General features: G+C 39.8%; 7 protein-coding genes across 7 annotated transcripts; 3 read left to right on the top strand and 4 right to left on the bottom strand. All coding sequences in view use genetic code 12, as the record gives it.

Moving 5' to 3' along the window:
- Positions 1 to 262: 262 nt before the first annotated feature.
- Positions 263 to 1,813, top strand: CANMA_001036 (uncharacterized protein; the record flags this gene model as incomplete). Its single annotated transcript, XM_051812964.1, has 1 exon — positions 263 to 1,813. One exon carries the CDS (start codon positions 263 to 265, stop codon positions 1,811 to 1,813), a length of 1,551 nt encoding a protein of 516 aa, XP_051673422.1.
- A 43-nt stretch (positions 1,814 to 1,856) lies between these two features.
- On the bottom strand, positions 1,857 to 2,402 carry MSO1 (Mso1p; the record flags this gene model as incomplete). Its single annotated transcript, XM_051812963.1, has 1 exon — positions 1,857 to 2,402. One exon carries the CDS (start codon positions 2,400 to 2,402, stop codon positions 1,857 to 1,859), a length of 546 nt encoding a protein of 181 aa, XP_051673421.1.
- A 267-nt stretch (positions 2,403 to 2,669) lies between these two features.
- On the top strand, positions 2,670 to 4,619 carry MSS116 (ATP-dependent RNA helicase; the record flags this gene model as incomplete). The annotated part of the gene is made up of 1 exon (XM_051812962.1): positions 2,670 to 4,619. The coding sequence occupies one exon, from the start codon at positions 2,670 to 2,672 to the stop codon at positions 4,617 to 4,619; it is 1,950 nt and encodes a 649-aa protein (XP_051673420.1).
- Positions 4,620 to 4,801: 182 nt separating this feature from the next.
- On the bottom strand, positions 4,802 to 7,867 carry CANMA_001033 (uncharacterized protein; the record flags this gene model as incomplete). The annotated part of the gene is made up of 2 exons (XM_051812961.1): positions 4,802 to 6,380; positions 6,807 to 7,867. The coding sequence occupies 2 exons, from the start codon at positions 7,865 to 7,867 to the stop codon at positions 4,802 to 4,804; spliced, it is 2,640 nt and encodes an 879-aa protein (XP_051673419.1).
- Positions 7,868 to 8,601: 734 nt separating this feature from the next.
- CANMA_001032 (uncharacterized protein) lies at positions 8,602 to 9,534 on the bottom strand (the record flags this gene model as incomplete). Its single annotated transcript, XM_051812960.1, has 1 exon — positions 8,602 to 9,534. One exon carries the CDS (start codon positions 9,532 to 9,534, stop codon positions 8,602 to 8,604), a length of 933 nt encoding a protein of 310 aa, XP_051673418.1.
- Positions 9,535 to 9,691: 157 nt separating this feature from the next.
- Positions 9,692 to 12,325, top strand: TERT (Tertp; the record flags this gene model as incomplete). The annotated part of the gene is made up of 1 exon (XM_051812959.1): positions 9,692 to 12,325. One exon carries the CDS (start codon positions 9,692 to 9,694, stop codon positions 12,323 to 12,325), a length of 2,634 nt encoding a protein of 877 aa, XP_051673417.1.
- A 307-nt stretch (positions 12,326 to 12,632) lies between these two features.
- On the bottom strand, positions 12,633 to 17,800 carry SLA1 (cytoskeletal protein-binding protein; the record flags this gene model as incomplete). Its single annotated transcript, XM_051812958.1, has 3 exons — positions 12,633 to 16,055; positions 16,115 to 16,297; positions 16,715 to 17,800. The coding sequence occupies 3 exons, from the start codon at positions 17,798 to 17,800 to the stop codon at positions 12,633 to 12,635; spliced, it is 4,692 nt and encodes a 1,563-aa protein (XP_051673416.1).
- Positions 17,801 to 18,238: the final 438 nt, after the last annotated feature.

Here is an 18,238-nt window from a genome sequence, read left to right as displayed (position 1 = left end):
CTTGGACAAGTTTTTGCTCACCTTATTTAAATTGTGAGCTAACGGCATGGCAGGTGGAGCGTTACTCTAGTGGCAGCGATTCAAGTTCGATATAGCGCTTTTGGTGGTGCAGCTACTATCCCAGCTTGCTCTTGGTTAGTGGTCTCATATTGACTACATCCGTTAACGAAATCAAATAAACATTCGAATTTGGCGCACAAATCTAATATTTAAACACAACCCTTGATTACACAACCTTACAAGAACAACTCAATATTGCAACATGTTGGTGTCCCCCGAAAACTTCGGAACTGTTGAGCCGGGCGTATACCGCTGCTCTAAACTCGAAGTTGAAAACTTCCAATTCTTGGAAACACTAAACCTCAAATCAATTATACTTTTGGACGCAGAAAACCCGCCACGTTCATTATCAAAGTTCCTTGAGGAAAACAAAATTGACCTTTACAGTCTAGGAGACTTGAAAATATCCAATCATCAGCATACCGGGATGTCATCCAAGACTGACCTTGAGGATTACACTGTAGATAATGACGATTTAACTTCAAATACCTCAACTAGATCATCCACATCGGCTTCCACTCAACTTCAACAACAGCAGCGACAACAACAACAATCACAGCAATCGTATATTGACCCACTCACTCCGATACCCATACTTTCCCGAAATAGTAGAGATCAATGGATGTTGATTGAGAAAAATATTATTGTCAAATCATTTGAAATCATATTAAATAATAAACGACATCCAATACTAATTGTTGACTCCACGGCAACACTTATTGGTATTTTGAGAAAGATTCAAAAATGGAACTTCAACTCCATTTTGAATGAGTACAGGATTTTTAACGGCACGAGTACTAAGAATAATTATTTTGCAGAGACATTTTTGGAGTTGATTAGTATTGAATTGATCCCGTATGAAAATCGAAAGAAAAGTCCATTTGGAAGTAGACGGAATTCGATGAGACGCAAGTCACTAGGCCAACATCAAGCTCAGCAAATGTTGAAAAATCAAGCAGGTGATGACAGCCCAATACTTGCGCAAGCGCAGAGTAAGCTCTCATCTGGTCCAAGCAGTGGTGCTCATAGTACCGACGAGGATGATAGTGTTCTTGTGGATGGCAACGATGACGGAGACTACAATGAAGATGACATTGAGGGTGAAGACGACTACGATGAAGGGTACAGCACTGATGATCTAGATGATATGGATGATGATCTCCTTTCAGCTTCTCCACAAATTCCTGAAAACTTATTGAAGTTCGTAGAGCAAAGAAAACAAGATAAACAAAATCAATTTCCAACAAGCGGTAGGAATTCCATAGATAACAAATCCGATACTGAATCAGCTTCAACTTCTCCACGATTGATGCGCATACCTATTCAACACAGCAGAACTAATAGTGGCTCAAATAGTCGAAGTAATAGTTTTACAAATGCGGACTCGTACTTGAGCACCGTTCGAGGAATGGATCGCCGTAAATCATCAGGAGACATTATTAAAAACATAAAATTCCGCAACCCTCAACAACAGTTTCCTCATAGAACTTCCTTAGAAAGTTCATCGCCCGTATTAAAAAGACGAGACTCCAAACAGTGCTCAGGGTCTTTCTACATGAACGACGATGGCAATAATCCAAAACCTGTTGAATTCATGTATTATAAAAATATAAACAAGTATGATGTGAAGTTTGAAAATGTGAGGATGATAAAATTCAAACTACCTGCCGAGCATAGACTCCCTAAATGGTTTATTAAAGGACGTGATATGTGGGAAGCAAACTACAAACTATTGAATAAAGAAGTTGTGTAAATATACATATAGTACCTTAGCAAAGTCTAAAACACTGTCGTCCCTAACGACTGTACCTACTGAGATTATATCCCGATCCTGGCGTTGATTGTTGTCGAGATTTGTTATACATGTCTTGTAATTTACTCGAACTTCTCTGAAATGGTGGTGGGGCTTTTCCTTGTCCTTGTTCTTGTAGTTGTATGTTAGCATCATTTTCATCCTGTCTCTGTTGGTTGAAAGACCTTTGGGCGTAACTCTTGTTGAATAAGTTATCCTGCCGTACCGGTTGAAATTGTGACGAAGATGAGTGGCCCCGATATGCATGGCCTCCGCCATTATTAGCCCCAGTGGAATAACTTTGCGATCGGCCATATGCCGGTTGTTGTTGATTGGAATGCTGTTGATCAAATGTTTTCACCCCGAGCCAATCTGGATAGGGAAGACCCTTTGATTCATAGTATTTCACAAACGCACGATGAATCAAGGTGTCATCTTCTGTCGAACCATCTTTTTCTACGGGTGACGACAACGAAAGATTGGCAAATCTGGTGCTGTAGTTTTCTCTGATTTTGGAGAAAAAGCCCCCTCCTGTGTTGCTGTGTTGCATTTGGGGCAGTGGATGAATGGATATAAGGGAATAGCCTAATTGAAAAGATTCAAGTGTTGTCGTTTGAAATAACGTTGTTCCTCTGTCAAAGATTTCCTAATTGAGAAATTTCCTTTAAAACGCTTTTGTCGCAATGACGCAATACTGAAATTTCCGACACATGTGTAATTGTTGGCGACACATTGCACTCATCTCCTAAATGGAAAAAAAAATTAGACAGGCAACTCTGTTTTACCTAGCATTAGTATAACAAATCGATCCAACTAAATGCTAGTATTTAAGCGCTTGGAGAAGCAAGTGTTGAAAAATGCAACTGTTACTAATTATCTAAGGAGTCATATAGCTAGACGTGCATTTCATCCCACACTCATTAAAAGAAATGAACAAACAGTTGATCAGAAACTGGCCATAGTCGCTAATGAAAATAAAATCGAAGACACAGTAGAAACAAGGACGCCACAAGGTGGAGACAAACATGACCCAACTCCTTTCATTCCTGTCAATTTTTCAGATTTTAAAGGCAAAGGATTCATCAATAATGCTGTTTTGTCGGCATTACATAAAGCAAAATTTGATACTTTAACACCGATCCAACAAAGGGCCTTGATACCTATCATCAAGTCTGAAAAGGGTGTCGTATGTCGGGCAAAGACTGGTACAGGAAAGACTTTGACATTCATTATACCAACGGTTGAGAGTGCAATCAAAAGGATTACTGAAAAGCCCGATATGCGTGGTGTTGATTCAGTGATTGTTGCACCAACTCGTGACTTGGCTTTACAGATTCGTGATGAATATGGAAAAGTTTGTGCCAAATTACCTCGTTCTATCCAGCCACGTGTATCGATGATAATAGGAGGACAAAAAACTACATTTAACTACCGCTCGCCCAGTGAAATTGTGATTACTACCCCTGGAAGATTAGAAGCCGATTTGAGGGATCAGAGATTTTCCAAGTGGTTCAGAAATGTCACATACAGGGTTTATGACGAGGCTGACAGATTGCTCGATGTTGGTTTTGAGCCACAATTGAATAGTATTAATCGCACGTTGCAAGAAATTAGAGATGAAGATGCACCTCCAATGAAGTCATTGTTATTTAGTGCAACCGTTGATGAGTCAATTACCCGATTTGCTAAGCAGCACATCAATAGACATTATGACTACATCAACACTGTTCCGAAAGATGAACCCGAAGTCCATGAAAATGTTCACCAAATCTTGTACAGGTGTGAGGACGGAGTTGATAAGTTTAAATCATTCTTTGATTATGTAATTGATGTTATCCAATCTGAGAAAAACCCCAAGATTATTTTATTTTTGCCTACTCAAACAGCAGTTGACTGGTTTTATGATTATATGCAAGAAGCTACTCGCTCGCCCGAAATTGCCGACGCATATTTGGATTTTGGAATGTATCTCATTCATGGTAATAGATCTGCTTATCAGCGTAGGAGGGCATTGGAGGATTTTAAGCATTGCAAAAAGGGTTTGCTAATTTCTACCGATGTTGCAGCTAGAGGTATTGATGTTAAAGGGGTTTCTCATGTGATTCAACTATTCCCATCATCAGAAGTTGCTGATTATGTTCACAAAGTGGGAAGAACTGGAAGAGCTGGTGCAAAAGGTAAAGCAGTTTTGTTCACTTCTGTTAGTGAAATGCCATATGTGCGTAAATTGAAAAGAGAGAGGGGTGTTGATTTCCAAGAGATTGTCGACAGTACCCCAAACAAGAAGTTTGCACAGGTGTTTGAATCAATCAAACCTTCTCATCATCAGACTAACGAGTTCTTTTTCACTTTTATGAACTATGTTATGCAAGTTAAAAGCGTTTACCGCTTAGATGCAAATGATTTGATTGAAGACACTGTGAATTTATATCGTTCTTTGCTCAAAGATGATAGTGCTAAATTGAGTATTGCATCACTAAAGAACGCAGCACGTCAGTTGGACAGGAGTATCTTGAGAGAGTACTTTGAACACAAAAACGGAAGAGAAATTGACGAATTCAGAGAGGAGTATAGACCTAGACAAACTAACAAACGTTCTAGCCGTTTCCCTTCCAGGGGCCGTGACTCTAATTTTGGTGGTGATAGCTACAGAGAACGCTCTCATGGAGGAAACAGACAGCAGAAAAGGTCATCGTTTAATGATGATAGAAGGGGAAGTTTGAAAGGACACAGAAGATCAAATTACAGCTCAAAAGGTTATGATTAAACGAACGGACATTAGAAGAGACTTATAGGGTATCCATTTTATTTCGGCTATTTGTATATACTTTTTTTTTTCTCAAGTTATTTTTTGTTCATAGATGAAACCTAAACACATGTATATAGGGGTATTGAAATAAAGATACTATATGTTGATTTTTCGATGATTTGGGCGCTTCATGGTGCAGATTAGTGAAGGGTTAAAATTGGATCAGATATCAGATGCCTCTCTTTCCTAGCTGGTTCAGACAAGACCTTATCCTTTCTATGTAGAGTAGATGTCAGCGGCTTATCCCGTTTGTCCCTTTCCTTTATGGCATGCCTTTGAATTTCGACATTGGTCTCTCTCGTTAAAATTACATAGACAAGAAGACAAATTATAATGATACTATTAAAGAAGGACAAGCGCTTTTGAAATGTTAGGTCACTGCTGATACTTTTCAACCTCTGATTTGACTCGGCAATAAAGTGTTTGTATTTGTGGTCTTGCAAATGGAAAAGTTCACTGTATTGCAGATACATCTCATGATATGAATCTTTAAACACTGAAAGTTGATGAAGTAAGGTAGAATTTACTGACCTTAACAAATTGTTAAAGTTGGCTGATTGTCTTTTCTCCAAGTTCAGGAATGCTGTGCTTAGTAGTTTCAGCTGCTCTTCGATGTAAAGTAAGGATAGGGTCGCATTAGATTCTAGCAACGTTAGCCTCTTGATAATGTTTTTATAAATAGATTCCTGGGTGGTTGCAATTGTTGCTGTTGTTGAGGTGACTGAGCCCGAGCTATTTCCTTCGTTGAGTAGGCAATGATTATTCTTGGAGGTATTTAGATCTTTGAGAAATTCATTTAATAGCAAGTGTGGCAAAACAACGCTACATTCATTAAATGTGTCGTTAATCAATGTCTCCAATTGACTATCATTGGCATCCAATTCTCTAATCATTGCTTGTTCCTGGTTTTCCAATTGCTGAGAAGAAACCTCTTCGTCCTCCTTAAATTCATCAATCATAGTCTTACCGTGGACTCTCACCACGGATATCGGGCAGTAAAATTCATTCCCGTAATGACTCAATATTTCCAACTTTATATACCTTGCCCAAATCAATGGACTAGCGATATCAAATGTTTGCACATCCCGTATATTCTTTGCTGTGAATTGACCCAATTCTCTCCAATTCTGAGTGGGGAATCTATCACTTACACTCACTCGAATATCCTTAAACATGGATGAAAAGAACTCATAGTTTCCAAGAACAACTTGACTAATAAGAATATCTTGACAAAGTTCAATAATGATGAATTTGTTTTCAACAGAACACTTGTTTAGTAGGTATGAATCCTTATTTTCTTTCAAGATGGCGGATGCCCCTTTTGTTTGAGAATTGGTTTTGATAATGGTAGCTGCGCAATCAGCCGATGCAAAATTGAATTTATTCTTGTAAGTAGTCCCCTCGTGCTCGGAAACGGCAATAACTGAGACCGCGGTTACATTCGTAGAAGAGACATTAGTCGATGGCTTTGAAGGTTCAGTAATGTTCCTAGATGAATTGGACATAGATAGATTTGTTTCGATTTTTTGTTTCTTCCACTCTTCAAATGACATGAAATGACAATCATCAATTATAGAATCTGGATGTAATTGAGAGTCATTGTTGGAATGAGGCTGAAGCACTGGTGATTGTAGATATAGATTTTGCATTCCGCTATGTATACTCGCAAGTGATGGGTTTGCTTGTGCTAAGAACACGGGAACCGTATAATTAATAGGACTGTATTCGTAAGATGATGTATTTGAAGATGCCACCCCTTGGTTGCTATCTTGTGAACTTTGACAACTGCATTTTCTCAAATAAACTATCAATAGTATGATAAGCCACGTGTTGAACATGAAAACTGCAGACCGTCGAATGCAATTAGCTGGTGAAACTTGAACGGGATAATCGGTGTGAAGTGTGTATTGAAGAGATAAGTTGTTTTGCACTGCACTGTTTTTCTCCTCATGAACCACAATTATCATCGCACGCAAAGGATTCGTTTCACAGTCGGCTAATTATGAGTTTGTGAGCGCCACATCGGATAGCAGTGCAAGAAAGTAGTGTTTACTGGATTAAGAGGAGCCTTTCACTAAATTAAAAATAAAATAGTTATATTCACCTAATTCTACACAGAAACAACTACAATACACACATCCCTACCTCCATTCATCATCGTCTCCGCGTCTTCTTCTACCAACATTTCTCCGCTTATTATCATCGTAGTCTCTTCTCATATTCTCCCTCTTCAATCGCCTCAAGTTCCTTATTCTTTCATTCTCTCTCCTTTCAATCTCACTCGAACTTAAGATTTCAACGGATGGTTCCCAACGATCATTGCCATTACTGACACTGCTCTCGGTAAAAATCCTTAATCCTTGTTCAAAAAAGATGCCTTTAACCAAGTGTAAATTGTGAATTTCATTGTTAAACGATCCTTCGATAATCTCCTTCTTGACACGAATAATGATTTCATGTAATGCATGTGAGATAGCTAAGTTAAACTCTAATGATAACCCAAGGTCGGCAACAACAATTTCAGCAAATTTTTCGGGTGTGATTTCGTTCTGATTTAAATCCCACTCGATTCTATCCTGATACAACTGTTTATTTAAATTGACTGACAAATCAATGATCACGTTACAAGGGTTTTTGTTTGGGATAGACAAGTTCGACGCATACGAATATTCTTCAATCTGCTGTGTTATTGAGTCTGCAATTTGTGCAATCATAGGGTGTGGCAACTCGAGATCATTGCATAAAATTTGAGCAAAATCTGTGGGTGTAACCAATGTTTGGTTCAAATTCCACACGAAAATGTCATTGACTTTGTGACTAGTAACAGTACTCTCCAAATTCAACTTTATAGGGATTAAGGTCTCGAGTTTATTCGATTGACTGTTCAAATTTGATTCATCTTCAAGCGAGCTGATTCTGGGAGTATTTCTTGCAGGCCCATATTTCTGCGCATCGACTTGAGTTTTCGATTCATTCAAATTACGCCCACTATCCTGACCATTAAAAGGTAGGTCACTGGGGCTATTTTCAATTTCAAAATCATCTACGAAATCTTCAGAATAGTTGATTTGTTGTGCAAGCCTCTTGGCTTGTCTTCCTGTTGGAATTGCATTTAGTAGCAACGAGTTGGTCTCACTTGACAACCTTTTGGATATACTCGATGCCAAGCCTTGCACCTGGAATGATGATGTTTCGTAGTTGACCATATTGAGAAGCCAGTGTGATGAATGTATTGGTGATGGTAAACCTGGGTTATTGATTTATGGTTGTTTCTTTTCTAATTTTGTTTTTTTTTTGTTTTTTTTTGTCGTTTCAAATTTTGGCAGCACTTAATTCCTACCATTAGAAAGAAGTGTAGAGGAAGAACAACTTCATTGCTTCGTTGCAACTGGCACCATTTAACAAAAGCAGGCGTTTATAAACACCCCAACATTGTAATATAGTGAGTAAGTGGTACATCAATGGCTAATAACCCAATCGATTCAACGTCAATTTTAAAACAGTATATTCTCGAGCATCTGCACTTGGCAGAATTAATTACTCTTGACGCCTTTTCAAAAGAATTTCCAAAGGGTACATCAAGCGACACTATTAAATCCATCTACAACCAATTATCCCAGCAGCAAAAACGAAAGCACTTGGTCATTGAAAGAAACATTGACAACCAATTTAACCTTCCACTACGCCACTTGTATGATATAGCACAACAAGCTACAGTTAGTAAATCCAAAGTTGACACATTAGTTCATCGTCTTGCCAAGCTATGTCAGCAAATGGACAAACTACTTGCAAATCAAACCAATGAAGTGAAAACGGAACTCACCCTTCTTGATGAAACCCTCTGTAAATTGGACAGTTTTGATATTCCCAATGATTTGGATAAGGAACTACAAGATGCACTCACAAAGTGTGACAAAATAGTAAATCTAATTAATAACGTCTAATATTCTAATCGTACATTATCAACAGCTTCATTCAACCTTGACAATTCGGGTTCTCCTAGCCATCTCCATATCTGAAACTTCCAATTAAGTCCATCTAAGTCACCAAGATAATAGCTTGATTCCATCCCTCCACCAGGTGAAACCGGCTTCAAGTAGGTACACCTAACTATTCGTGAATGGACCAATGCCATACTACACATGACACAAGGCTCATGAGTTGTGTACACAATCATATCGGTGCACAAATAGCCTCTTTCTTGTTTTCCATCTTTCCGTTGGTTGTTTTCGTTTCGTGCTATTGCGTCAATAGCCTTCATTACGCTGTGTTGCAGTGGATGACGCTCGCCCTTGTTTAGAGCAACTGTCTGTATTGCAATTTTGTTATCCACCTCCTTTGCCATTACGGTCACCAGTGAGTCTGAATTGTTGGTTTGCTCGAGATAACTCAATAGTTCATTCACCATTTGTCGTTCCTGTGTCATGTCGAATTTTACCGTGTTTAGAAATTGGTGATTTGGATTGCCCTTCCAAGTTAAGGGCCAAATGCTAGACCATTTCAAAGTTGTTTCTCTTGTACTCGCTTGATCTCGCGGCACTTTGATCACTTCGAGATCATCATACTCTAGACTCCTTAACAGGTTTGATATTTCGTTTCTTTGACTCTCCTCTTCATATGGACATATAATCGCCTTTATATGGTCGCCGACTTTGGTCAATCTCTTTAGATGTCTAATCCTTGGCTCATCGTCGTAGTTTTGTTTTAAAAGCGATATTAGTGCTTTGGAATTCTTTGGTTGTATGGTGCAAACCCAGGTTTGGAGTAGATTAGGTGACTCGGGATCTACGTCAGTGCCCAATCTAATCTGTTTCAAAGTCCCATACAAAATCCCATTTTTTAAATCCACTTCTGGCTGGTCTCTGTTTTTCATTAGCGTCATTAATGAAAAAGTACAATCAAGCTTTGAACGCTTTGACAACGGTTTTGAGATGATTCAAATGGTAGCACGATAAAAGGCGCGTCTTCAAAAATTAATTCACAAAGTTGTAAAGGGAGGAAAGAAGGAATCAGTCGTGAAAGTATTGGTAATGGAACTGGCTAAACCACTATTGTTGTACATATCTGACACCTCAGTTCAAAATGAATCACCAACCTTTCAATCATTCTTGTCGTCGGTGAAAATTGTTCCCTTGAACAAAGAGTCCAGACACCGTATATCAGCCAAGTTAAGATTCCGAAATGACTTTAAAAAATATGTCAAACTGTTGGTGGCTGATTTGTTAAAGAATCAGTCGGATAATGTTTTGGTTTCTGGTTTGCCAAAGATAAAGAGAAGCAATTACCTTTCTGCTACGAACAACTCGGTCTACTCATCTTTTGTAATAAATGAGTTGCATTCATACAATTGGAAAAGACTTTTTGAGATATTGGGGTCAATGCGCATGACTGACTTATTGACCAACTGGAAAGGCTTTGTTTCAAAAGAGGGTAGCTTAATTCAAATCTTTGGAGATAGAATCACGTATGCTGGGAAGAAACAGACCGCCGGTCCTTCAAAATTGATCAAAAAGTCCTCCATATTTCACCACCTACAATCCAAACCAAGATATTGGGACTTTTCATTAATTAATCTAGAAGCTGATGAACTTGTTCAAGAAATCTTTGGAAAAAATACAAAAGCTAAACGGTTTAGGAAAATAAAGTACTTGGTAAATACAATTATCAAGAAGGATCGTGCCTGTAAATACCACTTAATTTACCAAAAGCTACTACTACTGGAAAAACGTATCGATCCATATAGGACTTGCAGCAATGCAAGCCCTTTTCCTGAGGTTGTTCAATATGTGTTTGTCATTTTGGGTAAGTTACTATCCTTGGAAGCGTGGGGAGGTTCGGCAAACAAAGCCATCCTACGAAAGCGAGTAGAAGAGTATTTGAAGCTCGACTCAAAAGGAACTTTGCATATACATGATATTGTAAAGTGGCTCCGATTAAGTGACTATCAGTGGCTTGGGACAACATTCCAGGTGAGCTCGAAGCAAGATTTTGAAATTCGGCAAAGATTGCTTCAAGATTACATTCAATGGTTATTTGGGACTGTTCTTAAGAAAATTATCCGTGCTTTTTGGTATGTTACTGAGTCCACTGAGGGCGAGATTTTGTATTTCCCTCGTCATATCTGGCACAAAATTTCGCTTTTGTGGTTGGAGTCGTATTCGAGAGACAACTTTGTCAGGTCGGCTTTAATTGGAAATGAACATTACAACTATGGAACACTTAAACTAATCCCAAAGCGAGATACATTCCGATTGATTTGCATTCCATCAAAGAGATTGCCTAGCCTTTTAGAATCTAAGCTAACACCAGAGCTGCAGAAAGACCAAGATGCCAAATTCTACACCTTTCGAGCCAATGTATTACGGCCAGTTAGACTTATTTTGCAAAACAAATACAATGAGCGAGCTCAGAAGGATCTGTGTTACTCCACTACTGCATCTTCCTCCCAGCAAATCGCCGATAGACTTCTTGCATTTAAGTCCCAGTTATTGCAAAAATTTTCGACTGTGCCACAGCTATATTTCATCAAATTTGATATGAAGGAATGCTATGACAGAATGAACCAGAAAAAGTTGATTGAAAAAGTCATTAGCTTATTCCGGGACGACAAGCCAGAGACAAGGTACTACTATAGGAGTGTTGGAAAGATGAGGCGAAACTTAATGCAGCAAACCATGAAACATTTTGCCACTCCTGACTTAACTGATCTAAACCTACTTTCTAATGATCTAGCTCGAGGCGAAAAATCAGTCTGGGTAGATACAGGAAAGACTATATATTTGACCCGGAAACAGGTTATAAGCGAATGCATTCAACAGATTTTTGGGGCAAAGGGCTACATTGAAGACCCCAAGACCCATTCGCTAAAATTTTTCAGAAGGAAACAAGGCGTATTCCAGGGGTTTTCTTTACTGAGTATTTTTTGTGATATACTATACAGTGCAATGGTTGCTGAGAATTTCAGGTTTTTGTGGGAGTCTGATTCTCCATTCTTGTTTGCAAGGTTGGTGGATGACTTTTTAATCATAACTCCTGACGTTGACCAGTATAACAAGGTGTTGAAGGTTATTTCCGACGGCCGGTTACAGAAGTATGGAGCTTACGTAAACGATGAAAAGACGCAAATAATTGACCATACCAAGACGAGCAAAACATTACAGTTTGTCGGATTGGAGATTGAGGTTGATACATTAAATTTGAGTACCAACTACTCGAAGTTTGGCACCTTGTCAACCAGTAATTACAGGACATTTAGCAGCTTACTATGCTTTCTAAAGACGGCGTATACGTCAAGGTTACATGAATACATGCTAATTTGTGCCAGTAATTCTTTCCAGAACACCCTCAAGAATGTCCTGGACTTGCTACAGTTTATAATGGCCCAGTTCAAATGCAAATTTCAAAAATTATCAACTACTGATACATTTAATCCGGGGCAATTCAACAAATTTCTATTGAGCATTATTTCCCTCACGTTAGATAAGTTTGGAAAATGTAACAAGAGTTGTGATTTGGTAGACGACTTTCTTGACAGTATGTTGACCACTCTTGCGGATGCTTTAGCACACGGTCCGCAATACAAAGAGGTCATTAAATACTTGATGGAGTCAAGTTTAGAAGATGTCGGCCCTGAAGTTCCCGGCCCCGTTGATCTTCAGGTTTGAGACTGATTGCAACCAAAGCATGTGATCCACGACCTGCAATTTGGAAGATCATCTCGCATCAGTTAAATATCTCAACTATAACAAGCTGAGCTTAATAGATTTAATCGAGCTTAGTACTATATCCAAGGTTGCAGTTTGTCTTCAGTAATCCATTTGCTTAGCCACTGAGCAAAGAGTTGAGAATGGAAGTGGCTTATATCGCCGAAAATAATGTACAACTTTTATCGTAATTATACAACTATCTCTCATACTAGAATAGTACGAAAAGTAAAGCATCTATCTAATATACTTACTACACCATTCAACTTTAAAATCCAAATGGGTTGTCTGGTGTAGCTGCCGCGAGGTTTGCTCTTTTACCAGTAGCTTGAGACTGCAATGGTGCATTTCCAAATCCCATACCTGTTGGTTGTGTTTGCAATGGTTGAGAGTTGAAACCCTCAAACTGAGAGTTTCCAAAAGCGCCCTGTTGGTTAAATGGTTGCGAAATTGAAGTATTCTGGAACATGTTAGTCATCTGATTCATGTTAGGTTGTTGTGGCTGTTGCTGTTGTGGTTGTTGGTTAAACTGGTTGAATTGGGTTGGCTGCTGTGTGAATTGATTGAAGGGTTGCTGCTGTTGGAATGTGTTTTGTAAAGGCTGAGAAAAGCTTGCTTGACCAAATGATGTGGAAGGTAAACTTCCATTACTTTGACCAAAAGAGTTGGGGAAAATCCCACCGGCAGGCTGACCAAAACTTGACTGCGGCATCTGTCCACCTGTGATTTGGTTGCCAAAAGATGTTTGTGGCATCATGCCCCCAGTCTGTTGCTGTCCAAAAGATGTTTGCGGCATGACTCCTCCAGTTGGTTGCTGTTGGCCAAATGGTGCTGTGTTTGTATTCATGAAACCACCAGTAATCTGTTTGCCAAAATTTGATTGTGGAATAAATCCACCAGTAATCTGACCTCCTGTTCTTTGGGCTGGGACCAAGGGATTTTGGTTGAAACTTGTGGAAGGCAAGCCTCCTGTATTTTGAGTACCAAAGGTTGTACTAGGTAATCCACCAGTATTTTGAGTACCAAACGATGTTTGTGGTACGCTGGCAGTGCCTGTTTGAAGAGGTACAAAATTAGGTTGGAATGACTGCGATTGGCCAAAAGTGGTGGGTGGTGCTTGCCCTCCGCCAGTTTTTTGCCCTGTTGGCAACGCAACGAGTCCAAAAGTCAATTGTGGCTGAAGAATACCTGTTGCTTGAATAGGGATAAAACCTGTTGGTTGAGAGGTGATCGGGATGAACCCGGTTGGCTGTGCGGGTAACAACCCACCGGTTGGCATTGCACTGACCCCGGCACCAGTTCTTTGGATGGGAATAAAACCACCAGTACGTTGTGCAGGAACCAAAACACCACCACTGTTTTGCGCATCCGTTGTTCCTGCGGTTTTTGTAGGTTGGAGCGGTGGAATAGAAGATGTCTTTGTTGGTTGGAGTGGAGGTGCTGATGGCGCTTGTTGTACTTGTTGACTTTCAGATTTGTTCTCAACTGGCTTGATATTGACCAAGTCAGATAAGCTGCCTGTGTACTGCGGTGTTTGTGGCTGAGGAGACGGCTTGAGCAAATTTTCATTTGATCTGGCTGCTGGTTTCATTGCCCAAGCATCATCGTCAATCTTTGCATTCTGCTGGGGTTGTGTTGAAGGCACTTCAAGGGTTGATTGTTGTGTCTTGACTGGAGAGGGCAAAGCATCTCTCGTCACCTTGGATAATTCAGTCGATGAGTTATTCTTTAGTGCACCATTGTTATCGATAAATAAACTGCCAGTAGATTGTTGCTCTGGCTCGACTGATCTCTTTCTGTTGTACTTGTTGTCTAAATATTTCATTACCCTGATTATATCACCTTCTCTCAAGCCCAATGTTCTTAGCAAAGATGGAGAGATGTCCTCCAATATATTTTCATCCATTTGCTCACGCTCAAAATTAAGTGTGTAGCGCTGGCAATTACCCACATCAACTCCACATTCCAAGAAAAAGTCGAACCAGTCATAGGCTGGTGCCCCATTTGAGTCATGACCACTTGGTCTGGGTCTAGAGGGTTGAGGGGGAGGCGCATCAGAAGCATTAATGGCAGCTGTAGCCGATTGTCTACTCTTGGCCTCGGGTTGTGCCGACACGGCTCCTGACTTACTCTTTGATCTGGCTTTCTTTTCCAATTGTTTCTGCACCATTTGTTTATAGTTTTCCAAGGAAGTGCCAGTGATTTTCTCAACATACTCCAAATCCTCAATCGATAACTTCTCAGCGGCAACGGCAATTTTTACACCATTAGTCTTGTGTAGATGGACTTTTCCTTCAACACAGCCCAAAAACTCAGCTTCAACTTTGAATGTACCTGAACTGTCGATCCAGGTTCTAACACGGTGAAAGTTAGGCATGGACTTGTCGTGTTCATCATGTCCGGAACTCTGTTTTTCTCTGTGTGCTCTGTCTTTTTCCCTGACTCTTTCACGTTCATCTCTTGTTCTATGGTGTTGATGACGACTCTCCCTACCATTCACAACTTTGCCCTTGGAACTGGACATAGACTTCCTTCTTGCTGGACCATCAGTCAATTCGTCCAACCTTGATGTACTGACCACCTCGATGTAAGATGATGGAACTACTCCTTGTCTTCCGGTGGTGATATTCTCAACCATCCACCAATCAGCTGACTTTGATTGATTCACAATGTATACTTCATCTCCCTCTCTACAATTTAATTCGTCATCGCCCTGGGCTCTGAAGTTGTAGATCAACCGGCCAACCTTTTTGTTGGATCCACCAGTACTAGGTTGAGATGCTCTTTGAACTTCCTTTAAACCCGCCGCCTTTTCAGCACCCTTTAACTCCCCTAAAATAGAAGTGATGGCATCGGCGACATCTTTGGTTCCCGCATGTAATTCCAATGAAGCTGGTGGGTTTTGAAGCTCCAAGAATACATGCTTCTTTTCACTGCTAACGCTAGTTAAATCTTTAATTTCCCATTGATTATTTATATGCGACGCAGATCTTAATCTTAATTTCTTTGGATTAAAAGTGTTTGGCTTTATAATGATCAACCCTTGTCCAACTGATACCTTAATTGGTCTTTTTTTACGTCCATCAAGCTCATCGATATACCACGTGAAAAACTCTCCATCAAATTTATGCTCCGTATCTGTTGAAGTATGCACTTCTTGCTCCTCTTCGTAATTAGAGCTGGAGCCTGCCACTGGATCTGAGGCGGGACCGGTTGGTCTGCTTGGCATTGGGGGTGGCGCCTCTTCTTCTTCATAATTGTCTTCTATTCTATTATATGAGTCGTGTTGTGATGGGAATGGTCTTGCAATATCCTTTTCTGGGGTGGGAGGTGGGTGCTCTGAGGTGGCCGACTCTTGAAAGTGGGAAGGAGGTGGGGGGAAATTTGGAATAGGAATTTGTGGCTGACTTGTAGGGTAGCTCTGGGCTTGAGGTGGTTGATAAGACAAATTCTCCTGTTGTGACTGCTGTTGGGGCTTTTGGGGCTGTTGGGTGGCCACTGCAGCTGTATCGAGTTGAATGTAGTTGGAAGGGACGAAACCAAACTCTTGCTTGCCAGAATTGCTCACCAAAATCCAGTCTGGATCGCTCAAATCATAGACATTAAATACATCGTTCTCATTAAAGGATAATTCTTCCTCTGTCTGTTTATCATAATCGTACAAAGCGGTAGCTTGCTTGATAACAGGTGCCTATAAACAGTGTGTGTTAGTATTTAGACATGTTTCAAGCACCAATAAAGGATACATACTTCTTCGATGTATGTCGATGGAACCAATCCTGAGGGCTCATCAACGACTTCATCTCCGGTTGCAATCACTCTCTTCTTGACTTTCCACCAGTCGTCGATGTCGGATTTCTCCAACAAATATAATAAGTCCTCAGTATGGATTGACAACTCTTCTTCTGCCTGTGCATCGTAGTCATATAGGGCCTTGTATACACCAATGTATACAGACAGCATTCTTTTTTCTCTTTTTTAGGGGGGGTTTAATGTTGGATTAAATCTGGCAAAAGCTTACGATGAAAACAGATCAGTTTGGCAGTAATTTGCTTCGGGATTGAAATTTTGATCGTTGGATTTATTACAAGAGAAAAGTTGAAAAAGTGTCACAAAAATAAAGAAAAATGAAAAAGCAAAAATAGAAATTTAAAAAAAAAGAAAAAGGAGTGTCGCCTTATTGTGGTTTTTTCCACTACATTGATACAATGGGTGGTACTTTCTGCAACTACTACAACAAGCTTATCTTCAAGCACGAAGCATAGAGGGTGGATTTTGTCAAGTTCTATCAAACCATAATGAATTTCTATACAATCCAGCTCTTTAAGCTGTGGGCTGGTGTCAATTGACTCTCGTAACTGTCTTGTCGAAATTAAACAAGACAGCCTCAATGTTTTCTAGGCAAGCAACAGCTGTGTAATTATAATTCTCGGTAGAGGCAGAGCCAATATGTGGAGTCAAAACAACATCTTGCCTATCGAGAAGAGCAGGATGAACATGGGGCTCCTCTTCAAACACGTCCAATCCTGCAAACAATACCTTCCCACTCTTCAAGCCTCTCACCAAAGCGCTTTCATCAATTACAAATCCTCTTCCAACATTAATAATTCGAAATTGCTTGACCATACTGTTGATCATGTCACTATTTACCATGTGCTGCGTAGAAGGTGTTCCGGGACAAGCGATTACTACCAAGTCGGCAAAGCTTGTAGTATCAGATAGACTTTGGTGGAAAGTTATAGGGAACCCCAACTTTCTCTCTTCTTTCTCACTCAATTTGTTGCGCTTGACATAGTGGATGATCATGCCAATTGATGATAATCGCGCCGCTATTGCTTGACCTATATGGCCAAACCCAACAATCACAACGTGGTGGTTTCTGGGAGAAAGGTTGGATCGTCCACAACAAGATTTCCCATATGCAATCCCCCGAACTGGTGTGGTAACAGCAACGCCATGACCCTGATCAAACTTACCCGATATTAAAGAATTTGTCAATATCCCCGTTTGTGAGTAGCGTTCCTTTCCAAAATTCAGCTCGTATATTTTGAAATTTCTGAAACTGGCAATGGTGTTATAAAGCACCAAATCTGCAACAGCATCATAGGCCATGGTTGAAGGGCTATTTGTTAATATTATGTTTTTCCTGGTCAATGCCTGCACATCAAAATGATCATATCCAATAGAACATGTAGTAATGATTTTCAAATTTCTGGGTGCAAAATCAACAAGTTTGCCTCTGAACCCACCAACAGGTGCGAAACCAGCCCAGCCACAATAAATACCTTCAACATTTTTAAGTCTTCCTTGAAAGTCGATAATGCATTGTTCTATCGTTGTTAGTTCATAATATATGCACTCAAACAATTGCTCAAAGCGTTCAAGCACTTCTCTATTAGGTACCTCCAAGAATAAAACTTTCTGTTTGATAGTCATTGTTGGGTAGTTCAAAATCTGCTATCGAATTTTAGAAGGTAGAAGAGTTAGAAAGTTATGAAAGTGGCCTTTTAGTTTACTTTATATAGACGTTGTCTGAGGTTCACAACCCTTATAGAAACCTCCTTGAATAACCGCGCCAGACATAGATAAATCGAGTTTTTTGTGCGGCTCAAATTGTTCCGCTTCCGTAGTATTACCGAAGCTAACCACGTTCTAACAGCAATGGGCTTTGTAACACCAAGCTTCTTCAGCGTTGTGGCGTTACATCAGAGTATATGAAAAGTTCTAGCTAGATTACGGTCAAGCACTTCGCAAGATACTTTCCTACTAAACCGCTCTTTCAAAACAAAAATAACTTACACTTTATTTTTCATCAAATATATATATATATATCGAATATATAAGCAATTAACCATTCTCATATACAACAACATG

This window comes from Candida margitis (genome assembly GCF_024628925.1).
Source record: "Candida margitis strain CBS 14175 chromosome Unknown scaffold20, whole genome shotgun sequence".
In the NCBI taxonomy this organism is placed as follows: Eukaryota; Fungi; Ascomycota; class Pichiomycetes; order Serinales; family Debaryomycetaceae; genus Lodderomyces; species Lodderomyces margitis.
Note: the sequence above shows the minus strand (reverse complement) of the source record. Positions and strands in the feature narration are given on the sequence as shown.